Raw genomic sequence first — 24,634 nt, 5'->3', positions numbered from 1 at the left:
ATATTCCCATTACCAGCTAGTCACGAACCTAAGAAGTCAAACACAATAGAATTTAAGTGATCAATATAATATTAAATTGATTAATTAATTAAATTAATGAATTTGATTTGCAATTAGATTACAAAGTTCCTAGCATGGTTTGAAACCAAATTCACATAAATGGGTAAAATGAATTTTGAAACTAGATTTATATAAGATATAAATGGGTAAGTTCAAAATATATTGTATGGTAATTTCATGTTTGGACTTAATTTATATGTGATATAAATGGGGAGGCCCTAAAGACAAAGAAGAATTAATATTCGTTAAGATGGATATTAAATTTTAGGCTGAACACTGAGCACTATTCAATTTGAACTGAAAAATTGACTAAACTAATTTCATTTAGTAATTCAGTTGGTTATACGATAAGTCAATTTGGTTTGATTTTTTATTTTTGTAATTTTTGGTTTATTCATTTCGATTTTAAAGGGAAAATTTTTTATTAAACTGAACTGAACCATAATAAGTTATACTTATCAATGTTGCATTTTGCATTATGCAGGTGGTTAGCTCTCAAAAGTGAAGCGTTTTGTTCCTAAGTTCAAACCTGCTTCAGACAAGTTTTTTTTTTTTTTTTTTCTCTTTAAATTTGAGTAAATTTAACCATCCCTTTGAGATGATCTAGCTGTCTAAATCTTATATATATATATATATATATATATATATATATATATATATATATATTTTTTTTTTTTTTTTTTTTTTTTTTTTTGTCTGCCATCATAAACCTAAATTTTTATAAGTGTCAATATAAAAACTTTTTAATTGCTGCAATATAAATTAAGCTTTTTCTTACACAGTTGGACGTCACATACCTAAGTATTAGTTGATGGTTCATGCTTTTCTTTTGTTTACCCATATTTAAATATAGAGCTCATTCTTTCAACCTATCAAGTACACATTTCAATAATATACCTAAAATAAAATCAACATTCATATGATTGATAAAGTCAAAGTACACAATATATATTTCATATATGGATTGACAAATAATTTTTTATATAAATAAATAATTATCACATTATCATTAACACTTTTATCTCTTCAAAATAGACATGATTAATTAATTTTAGTTTGTAATTATCATAATCTCTAAAATTTAATAATTATAAAATTTAAAGAAAATTTATTATGGTGTGAAAAAAATGAAGAGTTAACATAATTTTACAACTAATCTCATAATATTTTCGTAAAATAATACAGTTTTTTGTAAAATGGTTATTTAACAGAAAAAGTAAACTTATTTCACGTTAAATAAAATAGATATAGCAATATTATAAAAAATATTAATTATAAATAAACCAAAAAAATATTATCATCTAGCATTCCACATTTAAAATCTATAATATAATCAAAATTATAAAATTTCTAAAGAAAATTAAGATGTTATGGAAACTATAATGATTTAACAAAATTTTATAACTCACCTCACATCATTTTTGTAAAATTATATTGTTTTCTGTAAAATAATTAATTATGAAAAATTAATTAACTTAAGAAAAAAAAGTAAACTTCTTTCACATAAAATAATATAAATATATAATTTTTTTAATAATATTATAAAAAATATTAATAGTGGATAAAACCAATTAAAACATTATCTTCTAGCATTCATAATTCAAATTTATAACTTTAGAAAAATTTTAAAATTTTATAAAAACATTTTAGATGTTGCAAAAATTATGATGATTTAACATAATTTTATAACTCACCTCATAATATTTTTGTAAAATAATATTGTTTTCTATGAATTAATTACTAACGAAAAATTTACTAACTTAACAGAAAAAGTAAACTTGAATCACGTAAAATAATATATATATATATATATATATATATATATATATATATATATATATATATATATATATATATTAGTAATATAATAAAAATTTTAATTATATATAAAATCAAATTAAGTATTTTCATCTAATATTTCACATTTAAATCTACAATTTTAGAAAAAAAAAATTAAGATGTCACCGAAATAGTTCTATTAAAGTTGCTAATTACGAAAATTTATGAACTTAAAAAAAAAACTTAACACAAAATAATATATATATATATATATATATATATATATTATAAAAAAAATTAAAATGTCACAAAAACTTTGATGATTTAACGTAATTTTACAACTCACCTCATAATATTTTCATAAAATGATCATATTTTTCGTAAAATAAGTGGGTATATGTAATTTCCATGCTACTTTGTTTATTTTAACATTTCTCATATTTTATGAATTACCTATTACATTTAGTTAGTAACCTATCATAGCAGGTAAACTTAATTTTAAATTTATAAATTTTTAATTAAAAATGCCACATGACAATTGTTTATTGACTTTTAAAACAAAGTAAATTTACTTTATTTTAAATCAATTATAAAAATTTTCATAATATAGAAATAAATAAATAAAATGCGATGTTTTGATAATATTTTAATTTGATTTAGTTCAATCGATATTATTATTTTTTTTAATCCAACCACATTGAATAGATTAATTTTCATTTTAAAATAAAATTCAAATGAAACTAAATTTTCACATTAAATCATTTTAAGTCAAATGCTGCTCACCTCGAGATCTCATGCATGTTTTGGTGTGCTACCCGAAAGCGATGTGTTGTTGGGGCCTGCTAGATTTGCGTATCATTGATTATGATGTCCATAGTTCAGTTTAATGAACAGCCCAATGCAATCGTTGGAACCTGATCTCGTAGCCAAGTGTTGCGCTGTTGCTTGGAATCCATGCTCATGGGAATTGCTCTGGCAAAACAAGTCAAGCTCTACAGTTGAATTAGTGCCGGCGGATCAGGTCCAAGTCAGGCTAGGGAGGACAGAATGGTCATTTTCTAGCAGAAGAGAAATGCACTGCACTACACTCAATATATGATCAAATCATACTCCACTCGATTAAGGTCTCAACATTTTTTTGTTGTCCACAACTTTCTATCTTGATCCTTTCTTACAATTTACTTCAATATTGGTAATATTATTATACTCCCCTGTAACACATTCTAAACATCAATAATTTCCTATAACACCTACAAGGGCAACTATAATAAGTCAATACAACAAACTTATGAATTGAAGTTTTAAGATCATATATACTGTCTCGCGGATGCACTCAATATCCATTAATATTATCTTTTTATTTTTTTTTTTTAAAAAAAAGCAATAGTGTTTTCTCTACCCATTTTAAAGTGAAAATTTTGGACAGAAAAGGCAAACAATGTTCATTCTTACAAGAAAACCTGAGCACAAGTTACATGCCAATCGCTCGCACAGCACGCATACATGCACGCATATGCAAAGCGTCAAACATCATCTCAGCTTCCTCCTCAACAAATCTTCAATGTCAAATTTGGAAATAATGCAAAAACTCTACAGAACTAAGCTTGAAATTACACATTACACACCAGCTTTATACACAACAACCTCATTAAATACTTTCATGCCAGCCCAATGAACAGAAACTTGGCTTGCAGAACTCAATATTCATACTCTGATATCTAATTTGCAGAGTGAGATCCTCCATTATATCTTTCTTTCCCCCTATCTGAAACCTTCAACTACATGTCTTCGTCAGGTAAAATCAAAGTCAAGAGAGAATACTTGACCCGGAGATAGATCTTTCCCTTGTCAACATTAAGCTTTGCACCAGACACAACCCAGTATCCAGGTGAGTCTTGGGGTCCTCTTGTCATTTCCGTTGTGTCAACAAATTTCAACAGTTTAGGGTCCTGGGCAGCCACAGGAGGACCTCCAGGGTACACAGCTGAATTTATGTTCACCTCAGGTTGCTTTGGAGGTGGTTTTTGAACAGTTGAGAAACGAGTGCTGATAAATGAAGAGATTATTCCAGATTTCTGGCCCATGGCAGGGGAACCATCCCAGTCAATCTTTCTTAGAGTTGCTGCACCAATAACTTTCGAAAAATGTAGCCGTAAAAATAAAACTTTTTTAAACCCAGAATCCCCAACTTCAAAATGAGCTCCTGTGACAATTGCAAGATCCTCTTCACTCTCAACGGGGGCTGTACAAATATGCGAGAAACTCTTCCACTGAACCTTCTCATAGTACCTGCGTTCAGAGGAGGGATCAGAGATGTTGCCTATCTGTTCGTGCTCCAGTTGAAAGGTCTTGGGAAGCGATGAAAGATGCTGCAAGTGAATTGCTAAGCAGCTGCTTTTTTTCCCTTCCAAAAACAGTCGAAGGCCAGTAACTGGCTTCATCCCTACGTCAACCTGTAAAGTCATTTAAGAAGAGTAGGAGTCAATTACTTATGCAAGCACCCTATGCAGAAATATATAAATGAGTTAAACCATAGTGCAATAAAAAAATGGAAAGCAACATTTTGGGCAATATATAATAATAAGAAAAATGAAGTAATTGGAAAGATGGTTACAAAATTGGAAGCTAAAAATTTATAATCTGGTATAAGTTTTACATGGTTCAAAACCGACTGATGTTTCCTATAAAACAGAAAACTGAAAATAAAATGCCTCCAGTCATTACCCCATCTTCATTTCCGCATTTTCAAAATAAATTTTCTTCATTCTTACACTGGAATGTATAAGCAATCACCATAAAATATACCACCTGAAAAGCAACCCTCCTTGCAACATCCAACCCAAATGGGATCACAAGGGTATGAAAATAACAGTTCAATTAGGAGAACATCATCAGAGGTAGATAATTTGTGAAGCTACACAAAAGCAAGACCCTCCTGCGCACTGCATTCTGGTACACATACCAAAATGCAGTACTTTGGTGTTCTGGAAAAGTGTCGTATGTGTTTGGGTTCACTAACGAATTGGAAGAAACAACTAATGCGCGGGAGAAGAAGATAAAATGGGACTTTTTTTTTTGTTCATCTGCTTTTAATCATTATTGGTTTAGGTGAGAATAATATTTGACTAATTGATTGGTTAAGTGAGAGTTCCTAGGAAACATAAAAACTAATAATTACTAATTATATTCTTTAATTAATTTATATTTAGCATTAAAAAACAAATAATAATAATAATAATAGGGCTTTCAAAATTTGAATAATGTGTTTGTTATGTAAAAAATTTTATCATATTAATTAATTACTCATATTAAATCAATATTTTTATTTTTTTATAAATATAAAACGCAAATAAAATTTTAAAAAGAAAAATGAATTGTGCCACAAAAATATAATTCACGTATTGGATAAATATAATTTGCAACCCACAGTCAAAATTGGTGTACCAAACTAAGCCTACGTCCTACATATCCCATATGTAATTGACATCCCAACTAAGTCTGCTTCCTACTATCCTATATTTAATTAAGTAGCATACCACATTCCCATACCTGTTATGAAAAGTCAATCACTATATTATTTCTCTGTATATTCTGTATTATGTATTCGTATTTAGGATTTCTTATTTAAGATTTCTTCCTAATTAGTAAAACACAATTATATGAATTAATTGTATATATATACTCATGTACAGATTAATTGAAATTAAGGAGAATCATCTCTTTCTACATGGTATCTATCTAGGGTGACTATTTGTTCTCACCACCTTACTTAGGAGAGACCTTAGCCGCCGACGGGCCATTTCGACTCCGATTAACATCGCCGGCATCTCATCAACCCCCTCATTCCACCACTGTGTGGTGTTGCCTGATCCAGTACACCATTAAAGGACTTCTGAGATTTGGCTCTCAGATCCTATTTCGGTATTTGCTTGATTTGTGATTTTGGGTTATTTTGCTGCTGTAAGCACTTTGGATTAGCGTTTCAGTCAGTTTTCTTTGTCTCAACAAATGGTAGACAATAAAAATGTTATTTCTGATGTGATTCCGGTGATGACTAAGATCACGGAACACAAACTTAATGGTTCGAATTACCTGGAGTAGAGTAAGAATGTTAGGGTCTATTTGCATAGCATTGATAAGGATGATCACCTTACTAAAAATCCATCTACGGATGATACACGACAAACTTGGCTAAGGGATGATGCTTGGTTGTTTTTGCACCTTCGGAACTCGATTCACAGTGAGGTAATTAGTTTAATTAATCACTGTGAATTTGTTAAGGAATTGATGGATTACTTAGATTTTTTGTATTCTGGTAAAGGAAATATCTCCCGTATTTATGATGTTTGTAAGGCATTCTACCGTGCTGAGAAAGAGGATAAGTCTCTCACGGCTTATTTTATGGATTTTAAACGGGTATATGAAAAACTTAATGTATTGTTGCCTTTTAATCATGATGTGAAAGTTCAGCAGGCCCAACGGGAGCAACTGGCTGTTATGAGTTTTCTTGCAGGCCTTCCTTCAGAGTATGAGACTGCTAAATCTCAGATTCTCTCCAGTTTTGAGATTTCCTTTTTGCATGAAACTTTCACACGGGTCCTTTGTACAGAGAGTACCCAATCTTCACAGCCTGCCAGTAGTGCTCTTATTAGCCGTAATCCAAATGGACAACAGGATAATAGAAGAGGAAGTAGAGGAAGAATTACAGGCAACAGAAGTAATCAGCGTAATGGAGAGGCTAGCTTTAATCAGGACTCAAGAGGAGTCATTTGTTATTATTGCCATGAGCCTAACCATACAAAATATAATTGTCCGCAACTTCACAGGAAAAATCAGCGATCATAGATGGTAAATATGGCAGCAGAGAATTCTACAGTATCTTCTTCTAAGAAAATTATTTTGGTATCTGCAGAGGATTTTGCACAGTTTTCCCAGTATCAAGCATTTCTAAAGCCTACCAGTTCCCCTGTCACTACGATCGCTGAGTTAGGTAAATCCACTACATGCCTTGTGTCTTCCTCATCCAAATGGGTTATCGATTATGGTGCGACAGATCACATGACAGGTAATTCTAATCTTCTATCTGCTTTTCAGTCTAATCTCACTTCCTCTACAGTTACTTTAGCTGATGGTTCTACTTCTTGTGTCATGGGTTCTGGAACTGCGAACCCGACTGCATCAATTTCTTTGTCATCTATTTTGTGTCTACCAAAATTCTCTTTTAATCTACTTTCTGTCAGTAAACTTGCCCATACCTTAAATTGTTCTGTTTCCTTTTTTCTAGACCAGTGTTTGTTTCAGAATCTTACGACGAAGCAGATTATTGGTAAAGGACGTGAGTCAGGTGATCTCTACATTCTGGAAAATCATGTACCACAGTCGCTTGTTTGCTCCAGTACCTTAACACCTCTTGAAGCTCATTGTAGAATGGGCCATCCTTCTTTGTCTACCATGAAGAAGTTATGCCCTCAGTTTCAGTCTTTATCAGTATTAGAATGTGAGTCGTGTCAGTTTGCAAAACATCATCGTTTGCCTTATGTGTCTAGAGTCAATAAACAGGCTTCATCCCCTTTTGAGTTAGTTTATTCTGATGTTTGGGGTCCTTGTTCTGTTTCTTCTAAAATTGAATTTCGTTATTTTGTTACTTTTGTTGATGATTACTCTCGTGTTACCTGGTTATATTTAATGAAGAATAGTTCTGAGTTGTTTTCTATCTTTTGTGCCTTTTGTAATAAAATCAAAACTCAATTTAATATTTCTGTGCGCATATTAAGAAGTACAATGCCAAAGAATACTTTTCAGCACAATTTCAGTCTTATATGACACAAAATGGCATTCTTCATCAGTCTTCCTGTGTGAATACCCCATCCCAAAATGGCGTGGCCGAAAGAAAAAATCGGCATCCTCTTGAGGTAACTCATGCTCTTCTTTTTCAGATGAAAGTTCCTAAACACTTTTGGGCGGATGCAATTTATACGGCATGTTTTTTTATCAATCGTATGCCGTCTTCTGTCCTTAATGGGGATATTCCTTGTACTGCTTAATTTCCTACAAAATCTTTGTTCCCTGTTGAACCCTATATTTTTTGTTGTACCTGTTTTGTGCGTGATGTTCGTCCACAGGTTACTAAATTGGATCCAAAGTCTCTCAAATGTGCCTTCCTTGGGTACTCCTAGCTGCAAAAAGGGTATCGCTGTTTCTCTCCTACTCTTAATCGTCACTTGTTTCTGCAGATGTCACATTTTTTGAGTCCACTCCATTTTTTCCTCAATCATCTGTGTATGAGAGTCAGGGGGAGGAGGATGATTTCTTAATATATACTGTCCAACCAATGTCTAGTCCTCTCCCATAACCTATTCCTTCTGTCTCTAGGCCTACTCGACCTCCCGTTGTTCATGTTTATTTCAGAAGATTGGAGATTCCTGACTTAGATCCACTACCAGCTACTTCGTTGGGAGATCCTGTACCTCATACTGATCATGATTCTGATCTAGACTTACCCATTGCTCTTCGTAAAGGTAGACGTTCATGTACTTACTCTATCTCTTCTTTTATTTCTTATAATCAATTGTCTTCTTGTTCTCGGTGTTTTGTTACTTCTTTAGACTCTATTCCTGTCCCTAATACTGTAAGTGAGGCATTGTCTCATCCTGGCTGGTGTGCTGCTATGAAAGAGGAAATGGAGACTTTAGATGCTAATAGTACATAGGAACTGTTGCCTTTGCCCACTGGTAAGAAAGCTATTGGTTGCAAATTGGTATTTACAGTAAAGGTAAATCCTGATGGTTCTGTGGCTAGGTTAAAAGCACACCTTGTAGCAAAAGGATGTGCTCAGACATATAGGGTTGATTACTCTGACACTTTTTCTCCTGTAGCTAAACTTACTTCTGTTCGCTTGTTTATCTCTTTAGCGGCTGCATATGATTGGCCCCTGCACCAATTGGATATCAAGAATGCTTTCCTTCATGGTGATCTTCAGGAGGAGGTGTATATGGAGCAACCACCTGGGTTTGTTGCTCAGGGGGAGTTGGATAAAGTTTGTAGGCTTCGGAAGTCTCTTTACGGCTTGAAACAAAGTCCTAGGGCCTGGTTTGGGAGATTCAGTGAAGTAGTACAGGAATTTGGTATGCAAAAGAGTAAGTGTGATCACTCAGTATTTTATAAGCAATCTGAGGCTGGTATAATTCTCCTGGTAGTCTATGTGGATGACATTGTCATCACTGGGAGTGACTCTGCAGGTATTTCATCTCTTAAAACCTTCCTCTAAACCCAGTTTCAGACCAAAGACTTAGGATTGTTAAAGTATTTCTTGGGTATTGAAGTTATGAGAAGTAAGAAGGGTATTTTCTTTTCTCAAAGAAAATACGTCCTCGATTTATTGACAAAAACAGGAAAATTAGGTGCTAAGCCTTGTAGTGCACCAATGAGTCCAAATTTACAACTGTTAGCAGGGGATAGTGAGTTGTTTGAAGATCCAGAGAGATACAGGAGATTGATAGAAAAATTGAACTACCTTACAGTCACTCGTCCTGACATTGCTTATGCCGTTAGTGTGGTAAGTCAGTTTATGTCTTCCCCAACTGTTGCTCATTGGAAAGCCTTGGGACAAATCTTGTGTTATCTGAAGGACGCTCCAGGAAGAGGTTTGTTATATGGTAATCATGGGCATTTGAATGTTGAATATTTTTCAGATGTCGACTAGGCTAGATCTAAAGTTGACAGGAGGTCAACTACTGGATATTGCATTTTTGTTGGAGGAAATTTGGTGTCTTGGATAAGTAAGAAGCAGAGTGTAGTTTCTCGATCTAGTGTTGAATCCGAATACAGAGCCATGGCACAATCAGTATGTGAGAAAATGTGGATACTTCGATTACTAGATGAAACAGGTTTTAAGACCTCCCTGTCTGCGAAATTGTGGTGTGATAATCAAGCTGCTCTCCATATTGCTTCTAATCCGGTGTTTCATGAGCAGCCAAACATATTGAGATTGATTGTCACTTTATTCGTGAAAAGATTCAACAACAGATCATCTCAACAGGACATATCAAAACTGGAGAGCAGTTAGGAGATATTTTCACAAAAGCTCTGAATGGAGCTAGGATTGACTACATTTGTAACAAGTTGGGCATGATTAACATCTATGCTCCAACTTGAGGGGGAGTGTTATGGAAAGTCAATCACTATATTATTTCTCTGTATATTCTGTATTCTGTATTCCTATCTAGGATTTCTTACTTAGGATTTCTTCCTAATTAGTAGAACACAATTATAAGAATCAATTGTATATATATACTCAATGTACAGATTAATTGAAATTAAGGAGAATCATCTCTTTCTACAATACCCATACTAGGGACTGAGGGATACTGCATTCCAGATAACTTTGAACAAGACCTTAATTATGTAGCAAGCAGTAACGCACAGACGGCTGCAGGTAATCACTTTCAGAAACAATGCATTGCTTTTAGGAATTTATGGTCATTGTGCCAATTCAGACAAAAGACCTCAAATTGAATCCCATTATTGGATCTAGTGTTGTTGGAATTATACAATTTTCCACCCTAGCAATTCAAATCTATAGGCTGAATTGCAAGTATACATGAATCAATACTAAATTGAACGATTCGATTACAAATTGGTAATATCAATATGAATCCATTGATTCTGCCAATTCTTTCGTTATCCTCCTAGCCCATCAAAGGGTAGGATTAATTGATAGGCCAATTCAGAATGCGGTACATGAATCGTATCAATTCGGTTCGTGATACATGAATTACTCTCTATTAGTATAATTCCCAAGTTTAAAAACACCAAATCATATTTTTTTATATTTTTTATTTTTTAATATTTTATACTTTTTGTAAGATTTATTAATAAAAAGAAAGTCTAAAAATCTATTTTTCATCTATTATTAATTTTTATCCATTAAATATAAAAATATAATAATATAATAAATATAATAGGCTTTTAACTTAAGTTTAATAATTTAATAGGCTATACAACTTTGGGCTTTATGAATTGTTTTACAAGCCTTATATGAAGGCCTAAATCTCACTAAACCAGGGTAAAAAGTCAGAGATATTATGCATGCACACGCTTCTTCCTCTGGAGAAGACGTTCTTCATCTTCCAGTTGAAGTCCCACCCACAGTAGTTCTACTACTTCTTCTGTTGCTATTGCTGTCGACTTTTTCTTCTACTACTGCTGCCAACTTCTTTTTCTACAATTTTGTTCGAGTTTTTTATTAACTCATTTTGACGACCTTGGTCACATCCCCTTACAAACTAGGACGCAAACGTCCCGCAAATTGGGACGGACAAACCAGATCGTAGAACTCGAGGGGCCAATGAATATGGTGATCTTAAGGTCAAAACTTAATTGCTTTCTTTGGAATAAATCATTTGAAAGAAAAGAATACAATCATGCTAGATTTCTTTTTCTTTTAAATTTCCTTTTAAGTTATATTAAAAAAAAAAAAAGACAGAATTATTTCATTTCAAAAATGAGAATTGACAAAAAAGAAATTGAATTGAATTCTTATAAAATTCTAGTTTCCAAACAAGGGGAATATGTTTCTTTTCAATTCTACGAGACAAAGAACCTCGTAAACCCTCCTCCAAGTAGTGTTAACTAAAGTAGTAATAATAATAATAATAATAATAATAATAATAATGACTTTTCATGTATCTGAACAACACCAAATGAACTCATGCATGCATGCATGTTATTTTCCAATTTCCAATAAAGTCAGCTTTCCGTCAAAGCACTTTTGTTTATTGGTTTTGAGAATTTGCACCCAATCTTACAAATTAATTCACATTCACAGAATATGGATTCAGATTCTTGATCTGACAAGTATAATTGGATTGGATGAAATAAGCTAGCTTAAGGCCAGCCAATCTAATATTTGAGTTGAATTTTGGGTACAGTTAAACATAAGTTACTTTCCTCTAGTCAAATGAGTTTTACCCATTGACGATCACGAATGGAAGACTAATTTATGTCATACTGTGACTACTGTTCTGTGAATTCTAATCCAGAGGTGGTAACAGGGAAATGGGATTATTATTATTATTATTATTATTATTATTAGAAAGAAAGAAAGAAAAAGGACAAATTAAAGAAAAAGGCAAGGACCCAGCAAAAGAAAGAACAATATAAACCCATATCAGCAGAAAATGGAAAATCCACAAAACAGCATTACCGGTGTCGTATTAACATAAAGTTTAGGACCCATGAAGCTGAACTGCAAAGATGGGCTAGATTGTTGCTTCCTATCCGGACCCAGGGCAAGCTCACCAAACACTGGTGCCCATTGCCTTGGAAGCTGAAATTCCAGAAACTGATGTAATTCTTCAATTGGTGGCTTGTCTGCAGTTACAAACATTTCAAAAAATTAATAATGGACAAGGTAGGCACCAGAAGAGTGCAAGTCTGATAAAATAAAGGCAGTTAGATTTACTCTCAAGGCCAGATATAACCCAGTGGCAGATCTAGGAAGTTTTTTTTTTTTTTTTCTTCCTGGGTCAACATAAAAAATTCTGCACATCAAAAATAAAGTTTTCAAACTGATTTTCAAATATTAAGTCTTCAACATCTAAAAACTTAGTAGGATAACATTGAGCCAAACTAATCAACATTTTCACGTGAAAGGAAGAAAAGGAACCATTAGATTCAAATACATCATACAAATAATCAATTTATTTTAATATTTATCAAAAAGAGGGTTCAATAACTAAATTTATAAGGGATATATTCAATTGGTCAGAGAAACACCCTGTCAAGGCGACCGTCAGTCCCAACGTGAGTCTATATATGCTATTTCTTGATGAGATGAGGTCTAACATTCGATTGATATATGAAGCATCCCACCCGGAAAGGAAGCCATAGCAGCCTTTAGGCCACTAGACCAGAAGGAAAAAAGGCTCACAGAGCGGAGTTTCATATATATATAAGAGGGGTCGAATGAACCCTCATATTGTTTGGTGGATCTGCCATTGGATATAAAACAAAAGGATATTTCCATTAGATAAAACCTATGTAAAGGCATGCTAATATGCTCAAAGCAGAATTGAATATGAATTGAATTGAAAATTAAGTGAATTTTTAAGTTTTCTTTCCTTTGACTTCTCTTTTCTCTCTTCTTTTGTTAGCTTTCTTCATTTTATTGTCTCCAGCTGCATTCCATCAATTACAGGCTAACAATCATGAAAGGAAGAGGCAAAGAAGTTAATCATGTTGCCCAATGTTTGTACTGCTTTGGGGTATTTGATTGAAAGGAAATTCCAAGTGTTTTACCATTCTGTAGTAGTCTAGACAGGTACAGCAATTAATTCTGTTTTTTTCTTCAACTCACTGTGGTTATCTGCTTCTAGGTCATTTAAAAGATTTATCTTCAGTCAATATTTAGTATAATTTGGGAGTTTTACTTTGCTAAGTTTCATTTTTATTGAAGTTTTGGTTTCTTTATAAGGAGGATACCTTAATCTCCCACTTTCAATTGCTCGTTTCTAATTAATTCTTCTTCTATTGAATCAGGCAACAAATCTACTAAGGGGAAAGGACTATATTATCAAGCAAGTTAGGAAAGAAGTTTTCAACTCAGCTACCAGCCTACCACATTGCCAATGTAACATCATATGATACATGCCAGTTAACCCTTTGTTAGCTATTTTAATAGATGTTGGCTGCCAGCTTTGACTAAGCACTATATCCAGGAAAGCATATACCAGCTAGAAATGCAATGAAAATGTATTCTCACATTTAGGAACCATAACAAAAGGTACTCAACACAACTTAATACACCCTCTCAAAGAAGTACCTTTGGACTTCATAAATGCAATGAATGCACCGATACAAAGAAGAATCACACTTACAGCGGATGTAGAGGTTGATAGCATGGGTCAAAAATCCACTCCCATTAATTCCACTCAATAGAGAAGTGATTGGGATGAATGACATTGAGATAACATCAGGTTCAAACTGAACAGTTTGACACCACTCACTGTGGTGCCGGCTTTTATTTGACCCGCCTTTCCTCCTATGTATGAATTTAATTCCCTGCAGCAAGGATACATAATAGGCATAAGCTTCTTAAGGTAAAGTTAGCTATGATGAAAGCTAAGTATAATAGACCAAACAACCACTGGATAAGCCAAGCAATTACATAGAAAAGGTAACCACATGACATCTATGCAAAATGTTGAGCAGCTAGTATAGTTACCGCTATATGGGAATAAGAGCTGGACGGAAACTGGTCTGTGAAAGTGAATCCATGATCCTTGACAAACTGGAATAAAAGCACAACAGAATTTAAGATAGCTGTAAGGTGTGTTCATGCATATTAGAATATTTCTTCCAAAATATATAAAAATTATTGTTGAATAAACAAATCACTTTTAGCATCTGTTTGTTTCATCCAAAATGTTTTCCTAGAAATCATTTTCTAGCATCTGAGGTGCTTCGGAGAATTGGTCAAAGAGAAAACTAAGCCTTTTATAGGGAAAATAACTTCCTCAATGAAATAGAAAACTATGAAGCTTCCATTGGTCCAAACATTTTCATAGCCTTATATCTTAAAGAAAATTAACATTATCCAATGTACTCCAAACACCAAAAATATATTTGAAAAGATTTTCAGTATTGCCACCAAAAAATAGAAAATAAGTCAATCTCAAATAAAATGTTTTCCTAAAATGTATTTTCCACATACAAGTTATTTTCTCTTAAACAAATAAAGCCTTAATGTAGCTTGAATTGCACCCATGTGAATTCAAGAATAGAAGTCCAAACAGGCTCTTCTCAAACCTTTTCTGAGATATTCTGTCCAGTTCCATCTACAAACAGCTTGTCTGCCATGTCTTTTAATTTTTTCTGTACATCAACAGGCTCAAGAGGCGATAAGTGCTGCTGATCAGTATATGTCTGCTTCACATATACTATATCCCTTCCCCCCATTTTGACACCAATGACCACATGAGTACCATATTTTTCTATAAAACTGGATGTGAACAACAAAATAAAGTCACAATAAAGTTTTTGAAGAAAATACTTCATTTAGACAAAACAACAGATGCAACCATCATTATTGTAATACTGATCATGCACTAACATAGGCTCCAGTAAATGCATATGCAAATCAAAGCAAAAGATGTAATCACTCACACAGTCACCATAAAACACAAAAGAATATAGTTCTTTCACATATTTAAGGGTTAATACATAAGAACTATTACTTCTGAAAGATTTAAGAAAGTACACTATGCTTTATTGAATATACGAGCTAGATGCATCAGAATGAAAGTGACTGGATACGCACTGTTGAACAAAAATAAATTATGTCATCCTATACTCAACAGCAGCCATTTTACTTTTTTTTGCTCTGCGAAATGGATCTTGAATGTCAGTTGCCTGTTGTTTTTTTATGAAAATGAATTCACATATCAGAATTTCTGATAGAATTTTGTTTCCCTAAGTCTTAGTTTTATTTGGTTTTCGAATGGGTAAATTTTACTTGTAGTTTCTTAACTTAAAGCTGATGTCAATTCAGTCACTAATTTTCCATTTATTCCAATTTTATCATCAACTTTAATTTCATTATAATTTACTCATTGTTTTCATAATTTAGTCATTCCAATAGTCAACTAAATGGAAAACCTAAATAACACTTTCCTCATTCACTCCACCCATTTGCTTATTATATTTTCCACCTGCTAAAAAATACTCAACCTAAAAGTTTAAACTTGTAGACGAAGACCATCAGAATAATTTTATATCTCTAACACACCCTGCACAGGAATGGGCACTTGGGTTAAAGCGTGAACAAACACATGCATTTTACCTTGTGTTGAAATGTTTAATTAATAAATAGAAGCATCTAGGATTAGAATTCTGGACATTTTGGTCTAAAAGGCTTTGATAACATGGCAAGCCACTCAACCAAAAATCTCAAGTTTGTAGATGAGGCTCACAAGAATAGTTTATGTTATGGAAAGTCGATCACTATATTATTTCTCTGTATATTCTGTATTCTGTATTCCTATTTAGGATTTCTTATTTAGGATTTTTTCCTAATTAGTAGAACACAATTATGAGAATCAATTTTATATATATATATATATATATATCCATGTACAGATTAATTGAAATTAAAGGAGAATCATCTCTTTCTACATGGTATCAGAGCAGGTCATCTATCTAGGGTGACTATTTGTTCTCACCACCCAGCTCAGGAGAGACCTTGGCCGCCGACGGGCCATTTCGACTCCGATCAACATCGTCGGCATCTCCTCAACCCCCTCATTCCACCACTGTGTGGTGTTGCCTGATCCAGTACACCATTAAAGGACTTCTGAGATTTGGCTCTCATATCCTATTTCGGTATTTGCTTGATTTGTGATTTTGGGTTATTTTGCTGCTGTAAGCACTTTGGATTAGCGTTTCGGTCAGTTTTCTTTGTCTCAACAAATGGCAGACAAGAAGAATGTTATTTCTGATGTGATTCCGGTGATGACTAAGATCACAGAACACAAACTTAATGGTTCGAATTACCTGGAGTGCAGTAAGACTATTAGGGTCTATTTGCGCAGAATTGATAAGGATGATCACCTTACTAAAGATCCACCTACGGATGATACACGACAAACTTGGCTAAGAGATGATGCTCAGTTGTTTTTGTAGCTTCGGAACTCGATTCACAGTGAGGTAATTAGTTTAATTAATTACTGTGAATTTGTTAAGAAATTGATGGATTACTTAGATTTTCTGTATTCTGGTAAAGGGAATATCTCCCGTATTTATGATGTTTGTAAAGCATTCTACCATACTGAGAAAAAGGATAAGTCTCTCATGGCTTATTTTATGGATTTTAAACAGGTATATGAGGAACTTAATGTATTGTTGCCTTTTAGTCCTGATGTGAAAGTTCAACAGGCCCAACGGGAACAACTGGCTATTATGAGTTTTCTTGCAGGCCTTCCTTCAGAGTATGAGACTGCTAAATCTCAGATTCTCTCCAGTTCTGAGATTTCCTCTTTGCATGAAACGTTCACACAGGTCCTTCGTACAGAGAGTACCCAATCTTCACAACCTGCCAGTAGTGCTCCTATTAGCCGTAATTCAAATTGACAACAGGGTAATAGAAGAGGAAGTAAATGAGGAATTACAGGCAACAGAAGTAATCAGCGTAATGGAGAGGCTAGTTCTAATTAGAACTCAAGAGGAGTCATTTGTTATTATTGCCATGAGCCTGGCCATACAAAATATAATTGTCCGCAACTTCACAGGAAAAATCAGCGATCACAGATGGCAAATATGGCAGCAGAGGATTCTACAGTATCTTCCTCTGAGAAAACTATTTTGGTATCTGCGGAAGATTTTGCATAATTTTCCCAGTATCAGGCATCTCTAAAGCCTACCAGTTCCCCTATCACTGCGATCGCTGAGTCAGGTAAATCCACTACATGCCTTGTGTCTTCCTCATCCAAATGGGTTATTGATTCTGGTGCGACAAATCACATGACAGGTAATTCTAGGCTTCTATCTGCTTTTCAATCTAATCTCACTTCCTCTACTGTTACTTTAGCTGATGGCTCTACTTCTTGTGTTATGGGTTCTGGAACTGCGAACCCGACTTCGTCAATTTCTTTGTCATCTGTTTTGTATCTACCAAAATTCTCTTTTAATCAACTTTCTGTTAGTAAACTTACACGTACCTTAAATTGTTCTGTTTTCTTTTTTCCTAACCAGTGTTTGTTTCAAGATCTTACGATGAAGCAGATTATTGGTAGAGGACGTGAGTCAAGTGATCTCTACATTCTGGAAAATCATATACCGCGGTCGCTTGTTTGCTCCAGTACCTTAACACCTCTTGAAACTCATTGTAGATTGGGCCATCCTTCTTTGTCTACCATGAAGAAGCTGTGTCCTTAGTTTCAGTCTTTATCAGTACAAGAATGTGAGTCGTGTCAGTTTGCAAAACATCATCGTTTGCCTTCTGTGTCTAAAGTCAATAAACGAGCTTCATCCCCTTTTGAGTTAGTTGATTCTGATGTTTGGGGTCCTTGTTCTGTTACTTCTAAAACTGGATTTCGTTATTTTATTACTTTTGTTGATGATTACTCTCGTGTTACCTTGTTATATTTAATGAAGAATCGTTCTGAGTTGCTTTCTATCTTTTGTGCCTTTTGTAATGAAATCAAAACTCAATTTAATATTTCTGTGCGCATATTAAGAAGTACAATGCCAAAGAATACTTTTCAGCACAATTTCAGTCTTATATGACACAAAATGGCATTCTTCATCAGTCTTTCTGCGTGGATACCCCATCCCAAAATGGCGTGACCGAGAGAAAAAATCGGCATCTTCTTGAGATAACTCGTGCTCTTCTTTTTCATATGAAAGTTCCTAAACACTTTTGGGCGGATGCAGTTTCTACAGTATGTTTTTTTATCAATCGTATGCCGTTTTTTGTCCATAATGGAGATATTCCTTATACTACTTTGTTTCATACAAAATCTTTGTTCCCTGTTGAATCCCGTATTTTTTGTTGTACCTGTTTTGTGAGTGATGTTCGTCCACAGGTTACTAAATTGGATCCAAAGTCTCTCAAATGTGTCTTCCTTGGGTACTCCCGGCTACAAAAAGGGTACCGCTATTTCTCTCCTACTCTTAATCGTTATCTTGTTTCTACAGATGTCACATTTTTTGAGTCCACTCCATTTTTTCCTCAATCATCTGTGTATGAGAGTCAGGGGGAGGAGGATGATCTCTTAATATATACTGTCTAACCAATGTCTAGTCCTCTCCCACAACCTGTTCCTTCTGGCTCTAGACCTACTCGACCTCCCGTTATTCATATTTATTCCAGGAGATTGGAGATTCCTGACTCAGATCCTCCACTAGCTACTTCGTTGGGAGATCCTGTACCTCATACTGATCATGATTCTGATCTAGACTTACCCAATGCTCTTCATAAAGGTAAACGTTCATGTACTTACCCTATCTCTTTTTTTGTTTCGTATAATCAATTGTCTTCTTACTCTCGGTGTTTTGTTACTTCTTTAGACTCTGTTCCTATCCCTAATACTATTGGTGAGGCACTGTCTCATCCTGGCTGGTGCGCTGCTATGAAAGAGGAAATGGAGACTTTGGATGCTAATGGTACATGGGAACTGTTGCCTTTGCCCACTGGTAAGAAAGCTATTGGTTGCAAATGGGTATTTACAGTAAAGGTAAATCCTGATGGTTCTATAACTAGGTTTAAAGCACGCCTTGTAGCAAAAGGATATGCTCAGACATATGGAGTTGATTACTCTGACACTTTTTCTCCTGTAGCTAAACTTACTTCGATTCGCTTGTTTATCTCTTTAGCAGCTATATATGATTGGCCCCTGCACCAATTGGATATCAAGAATGCTTTCCTTCATGGTGATCTTCAGGAGGAGGTGTATATGGAGCAACCACCTGGGTTTGTTGCTCAGGGCGAGTTGGATAAAGTTTGTAGGCTTCGGAAGTCTCTTTACGGCTTGAAACAAAGTCCTAGGGCCTGATTTGGGAGTTTCAATGAAGCAGTACAGGAATTTAGTATGCAAAAGAGTAAGTGTGATCACTCAGTATTTTATAGGCAATCTGAGGCTGGTCTAATTCTCCTAGTAGTCTATGTGGATGACATTGTCATCACTGGGAGTGACTCTGCAGGTATTTCATCTCTTAAAACCTTCCTCCAAACCCAGTTTCAAACCAAAGACTTGGGATTGTTAAAGTATTTCTTGGGTATTGAAGTTATGAGAAGTAAGAAGGGTATTTTCTTGTCTCAAAGAAAATATATCATCGACTTATTGACAGAGACAAAAAAATTAGGTGCTAAGCCTTGTAGTACACCAATGACTCCAAATTTACAACTGTTAGCAGGGGATAGTGAGTTGTTTGAAAATCCAGAGAGATACAGGAGATTGGTAGGAAAATTGAACTACCTTACAGTCACTCGTCCTGACATTACTTTTGCCGTTAGTGTGGTAAGTCAGTTTATGTCTTCCCCAACTGTTGCTCATTGGGAAGTCTTAGGACAAATCTTGTGTTATCTGAAGGGCGCTTCAGGAAGAGGTTTTTTATATGGTAATCATGGGCATTTGAATGTTGAATGTTTTTCAGATGCCGACTGAGCTTGATCTAAGGTTGACAGGAGGTCAACTGCTGGATATTGCGTTTTTGTTGGAGAAAATTTGGTGTCTTGGAGAAGCAAGAAGCAGAGTGTAGTTTCTAGATCTAGTGCTGAATCCGAATACAAAACCATGGCACAATCAGTATGTGAGGTAACGTGGATACTTCAATTACTAGATGAGACAGGTTTTAAGACCTCCCTGCCTGCGAAATTGTAGTGTGATAATTAAGCTGTTCTCCATATTGGTTCTAATCTGGTGTTTCATGAGCGGACCAAATTTATTGAGATTGATTGTCACTTTGTTCGTGAAAAGATTCAACAACAGATCATCTCAACAGAACACATCAAAACTGGAGAGCAGTTAGGAGATATTTTCACAAAAGCTCTGAATAGAGCTAGGATTGATTATATTTGTAACAAGTTGGGCATGATTAACATCTATGCTCCAACTTGAGGGGGAGTGTTATGGAAAGTCAATCACTATATTATTTCTCTGTATATTCTCTATTATGTATTCCTATTTAAGATTTCTTATTTAAGATTTCTTCCTAATTAGTAGAACACAATTATAGGAATCAATTGTATATATATACCAATGTACAGATTAATTGAAATTAAAGGAGAATCATCTCTTTCTACAGTTTATATCTAACAATAAGCCTTCTTTGCTTTCCTCCAAGCACAATGCCAACATCAATATCTTCCTCCTGATGATGCCTTCAACTTTGTCACTCATGCCAAGATGACCCTGGATTCAACCCCTAAATGAAAGGCAACTAGATTCTCATCTTCCAGCTTTTTCCAATATTGTTCATTCTCTTAGGTTTCTAACATCTTCAACATCCCAAACAAATATTCACTCTTTGAATGATACAGTTGAAAGAAAAATGATTTATCCCCATTATGCTTTTGACTTTGAAGTTTGAACCCTTATTTAAGACTAAAATTTGATAACCAACCAGTCTCTCTGTTCATCTCAAAACCCTTTAGAAACTCACTAAGATTGGATTAATGCATTCTAAGAAGAGTATTGTTTGGACAACTGTCATATTGTCAATGCAATGGAATTTTGTTTTCTTCTGCCTAAAGACGTTCTCTTCTATTACATTTGCCTTCTCTTGTTAGAAAATGCCCACGAACACACAGAAAAGAAAAATAAGGAGATAGAGAACACAAGAATTTTATATGGTTCAGCAAGTGTGCCTACATCCACAAACAGGCACTTGCTTTTTTCACAATTGGAAAGAAAATATTGCAATGCTATTTATAATAACCTAATCATTATGCGCCCATAATTGTTAATACAAATAGGATCTACATAATCACCTCCAATAATAAAAAAAAAAAAAAAAAAAAAAAAGCCCAAACATTCAGCCCCTCCTTGGTGAACAGTTAACTTCACTCCGACTAATTTGACTCATGACTCAACATCTCTTTCATTTTATTGATCGTTAAATTACCTAATGAGAAGAAAATTGGCTCAATGACCTTTAGGGATGGAGTGAAAGGGTAATTAGCAGTAGAGAAAACATTACTACATCTACTCCTAATGGCATGGACTTTCCTAGGGGGTCTTTCTATTAGTTGGAAAATAAACAATGCGGGGAAAAGCTAATTTTGTCCCAATAAAAAAATTATGCTTTGGTAATAAAAATGGTTGTTGTGGAAATATCATTACCCAAAATAAATATCCTAATGGTAACTTAAGAATAGAAAACTCCTAAATTATCACCTTAATTTTCAGCACCTATCTCACAATTAGGGTTATCAATCCACATATATCCAAGAAAGTGAAAACAAAATATTCTCAAAACTTTTCATAAGTTGGCTTCAAGGAAACCCTTAACATTGGCGAAACCACAATATAGCTAAAGAGGCACCCAGAATTTCCAGCTATCTTAACATAAGGGTTGTTCGTCCACATATATATAAGTTGAGTGCAAATAAAATATTTTCAAATCCAATCATAAGTACTTATCTTCGGCCTAAAAAAATAGAAATGAAAATAAATAAAAAAAAATCCAATCATAAGTTAGGTTGCAAGGAAAATCTTTAACAATGGCCTAACTACAAACATAGTGAAAAACCTAACCAAAAGGGCAGCCCAACATTCCTTCTCTTTAATCTTTCATCCCTATTGGCTGCATGAAATTTCACCACTAAAAACAACTGAATTATAAACTGACCTACTAAACTTTTGCCCAATGCTGTAGCTGAAAATTTTGAATTGCATGTCATCGTTAGATGTTATTTTTACAAATATTCTACCTTAGGGAGTCGAAGGAAGCTAGTGAATAATGGAATTTCAAGTTACTAACAACAGTGAAAGCTCTTGGGCATATCACAAGAAATTTATAATCAATACAACTTTAAAAAAGGAGTGAGGTCAGAAAACTGCGAAACATGATCACTAAATAACAAAAATGCAAGCAAAGCTCCAATTGACCTCGACTAAATGTAAGAAATCATATTAAAAGAAAACACTATTTTATGTATAGAAAAAGCAGCTCTTGCAAAAATATAGCGATCTCATCTCTTAAAAAAAATTAAAAAAAAATTAAAAAAGATACACACACACACACACACACACACATAATGCTGAAAGCCATAGAATCTCACCTTGCCAATGCAGCAGGCTCCCATGTTGAAGGGACAGCTTCTTTGACATGATCACACAGAACTACCTGGGATTTTTCTATTGCAATGTTGTAAAGTGTGATAAAAACACCATCAAATGCAAGAGCTTTAGTATTGGCAGCATCCGTCTGCCAAACTCCTGTAAATTCAAATGCAGTATTGAAATGGCCAGAAGGAATTTTTCCAGAAAGAGATAGTTCCTGGTTAAACTGCTCTGACATCTACAATCAACAAAGGGTAGAAGGAGATGTGAGCAAGTGAATCAAGTTACCACTTGAAAGTACAGAAATAATAGTCCATTTATATAACCAAATTTTGTAGCTTATGAATATATGTACACTTTTTGTCCAAATAATAGCCAAATAAATTATTTATCTTTCAAATGCGTGAATACACTTTGTACAAATCATTTTGTTACAATAAAATAATGTTAAAGGATATGCATCGATACTGAATCTAGATAAAGTTAGCAACAATATCAAGTGAGCAAAAAAAATTCTTTTGCATTGAAAAATGCGATTGTTATCCCATCAAACCCCTCCTCTCCCTCCCCCACCCCACCCCAACCCCCCCAATTACACCCCCCCCCCCCCCCCAACCAAACACTCACAAATTTCTTTTTTTTTGTGAAAAACCATATAACCCAATTTAGATGTATGCATAGAGAACACACGCCAAAACGGTTGCCATGATAGCAAAGTTGGGAACACAAACACCAAACATCGACAAACCCCCACACCACCACCCCCCCCCCCCCCCCCCCCCCCCCCACCCAACTTCGACAACCGAGTTCAATTCCTGACTAACTGGCCAAGGCTCACCTAGTCAAACAAATGGGTAGAATTTGCAAAATTGCATCTCAGCCAGTCTATAAATCCCATAAAAATTGAATGGACCATTCATTTGAATCAATAAAATTAAACATTAAAATGAATCAAAGCTGTTGTTGTTGCTAGCCCGCTAACGAATTTAGAACTTAATTCTAATTGTTTGAAAGAATCAGTTGATTTATCAAGGACATGATTAGATAACAGGCAAAAGGATACCTGCTGGAAAGAAAGAACATCAGAGCTGAACCTCATGAACTCGCCTTTATCGCATTTGATGGATTTGGGGATGTTCCGAATGGAAAACCCGCCTGGAATCACGAGATCCCTGACTTTATCATCGTCCAACAAGATCAATCGAGAGGAATTCTTCTTGCAGTACTTAAGGCTTAAATCAGCAACTATATCAAATCCCAAACCAATAGCCTCAATAGCATCCTCGGCAGCTTTCTTTAAGGCCATGTCTTCTCTTCCACTTGATTTTCCTTCTTACAATGGGTGGTTCATCAGAAACCTCTTCTTGGTCTGGTGGCGGTCGCAGTGGTGGCTATGTGCTGTGGCAAAGGGTGAAGATGTTGTCAACTCCATCAAGAATCGAATGAATGAATGAATATAGAGGAGGGAGTAGGGGACAGGTCAAACGTTGAATTTACAAAAATTCTTTTTTCTTTTTTCTTTAATTATGTGTTTTTTGCGTGTTATAAAAAGCTTCTAGTAAAAAGAGGCCGCTGAGCTGAAGAGCAAGTCAAAGCTTTTGTGCTGCTGCTGCTGTTGCTTCCGTCTGCCGCTCTGTCCGTCTTTGACCCTTTTCTATGCACTCAGTCCTTTGATCGGAGGCTATTTCATTTCTCTTCTCTAACTTAATTTCCTATAATAATTAAACTATGCTTTTGCACGTCATCAATAATATTTTTAATATATAAAATATTTTTAAAATTAAATTAAATAATAATTATATATTATAATTATTTAAAAAATAAAAAAATTTAATGAATAATTAACTATCCAAATTAAAAAAATCTTTTAAATTGTCAAGGTTTTTATTTTTAATATTTTGAATTAGTAATTAATTAATTTCAAGTTAAAAAATAAAAAGAAAATAGCTACAATTCCCGATTAGTAATGGTTACTATTGTCATATGATTCAATAAGAGGATTATATATTTATAAT

At 34.3% G+C, this 24,634-nt stretch overlaps 1 protein-coding gene across 1 annotated transcript; it reads right to left on the bottom strand.

Annotated features, from left to right (window-relative positions):
- Nucleotides 1–3,255: 3,255 nt before the first annotated feature.
- LOC110670364 (MACPF domain-containing protein At4g24290) lies at nucleotides 3,256–24,292 on the bottom strand. The gene is made up of 7 exons (XM_021832393.2): nucleotides 23,683–24,292; nucleotides 22,619–22,857; nucleotides 14,647–14,839; nucleotides 14,063–14,128; nucleotides 13,716–13,899; nucleotides 12,044–12,210; nucleotides 3,256–4,292 (listed from the first exon to the last, which is right to left on the bottom strand). Exons 1-7 carry the CDS (start codon nucleotides 23,923–23,925, stop codon nucleotides 3,618–3,620), a joined length of 1,767 nt encoding a protein of 588 aa, XP_021688085.2. The 5' UTR covers nucleotides 23,926–24,292; the 3' UTR covers nucleotides 3,256–3,617.
- Between the last annotated feature and the right edge of the window lie 342 nt (nucleotides 24,293–24,634).

This window comes from Hevea brasiliensis, chromosome 10, assembly GCF_030052815.1.
Source record: "Hevea brasiliensis isolate MT/VB/25A 57/8 chromosome 10, ASM3005281v1, whole genome shotgun sequence".
NCBI classification, from domain to species: domain Eukaryota; kingdom Viridiplantae; phylum Streptophyta; class Magnoliopsida; order Malpighiales; family Euphorbiaceae; genus Hevea; species Hevea brasiliensis.
Note: the sequence above shows the minus strand (reverse complement) of the source record. Positions and strands in the feature narration are given on the sequence as shown.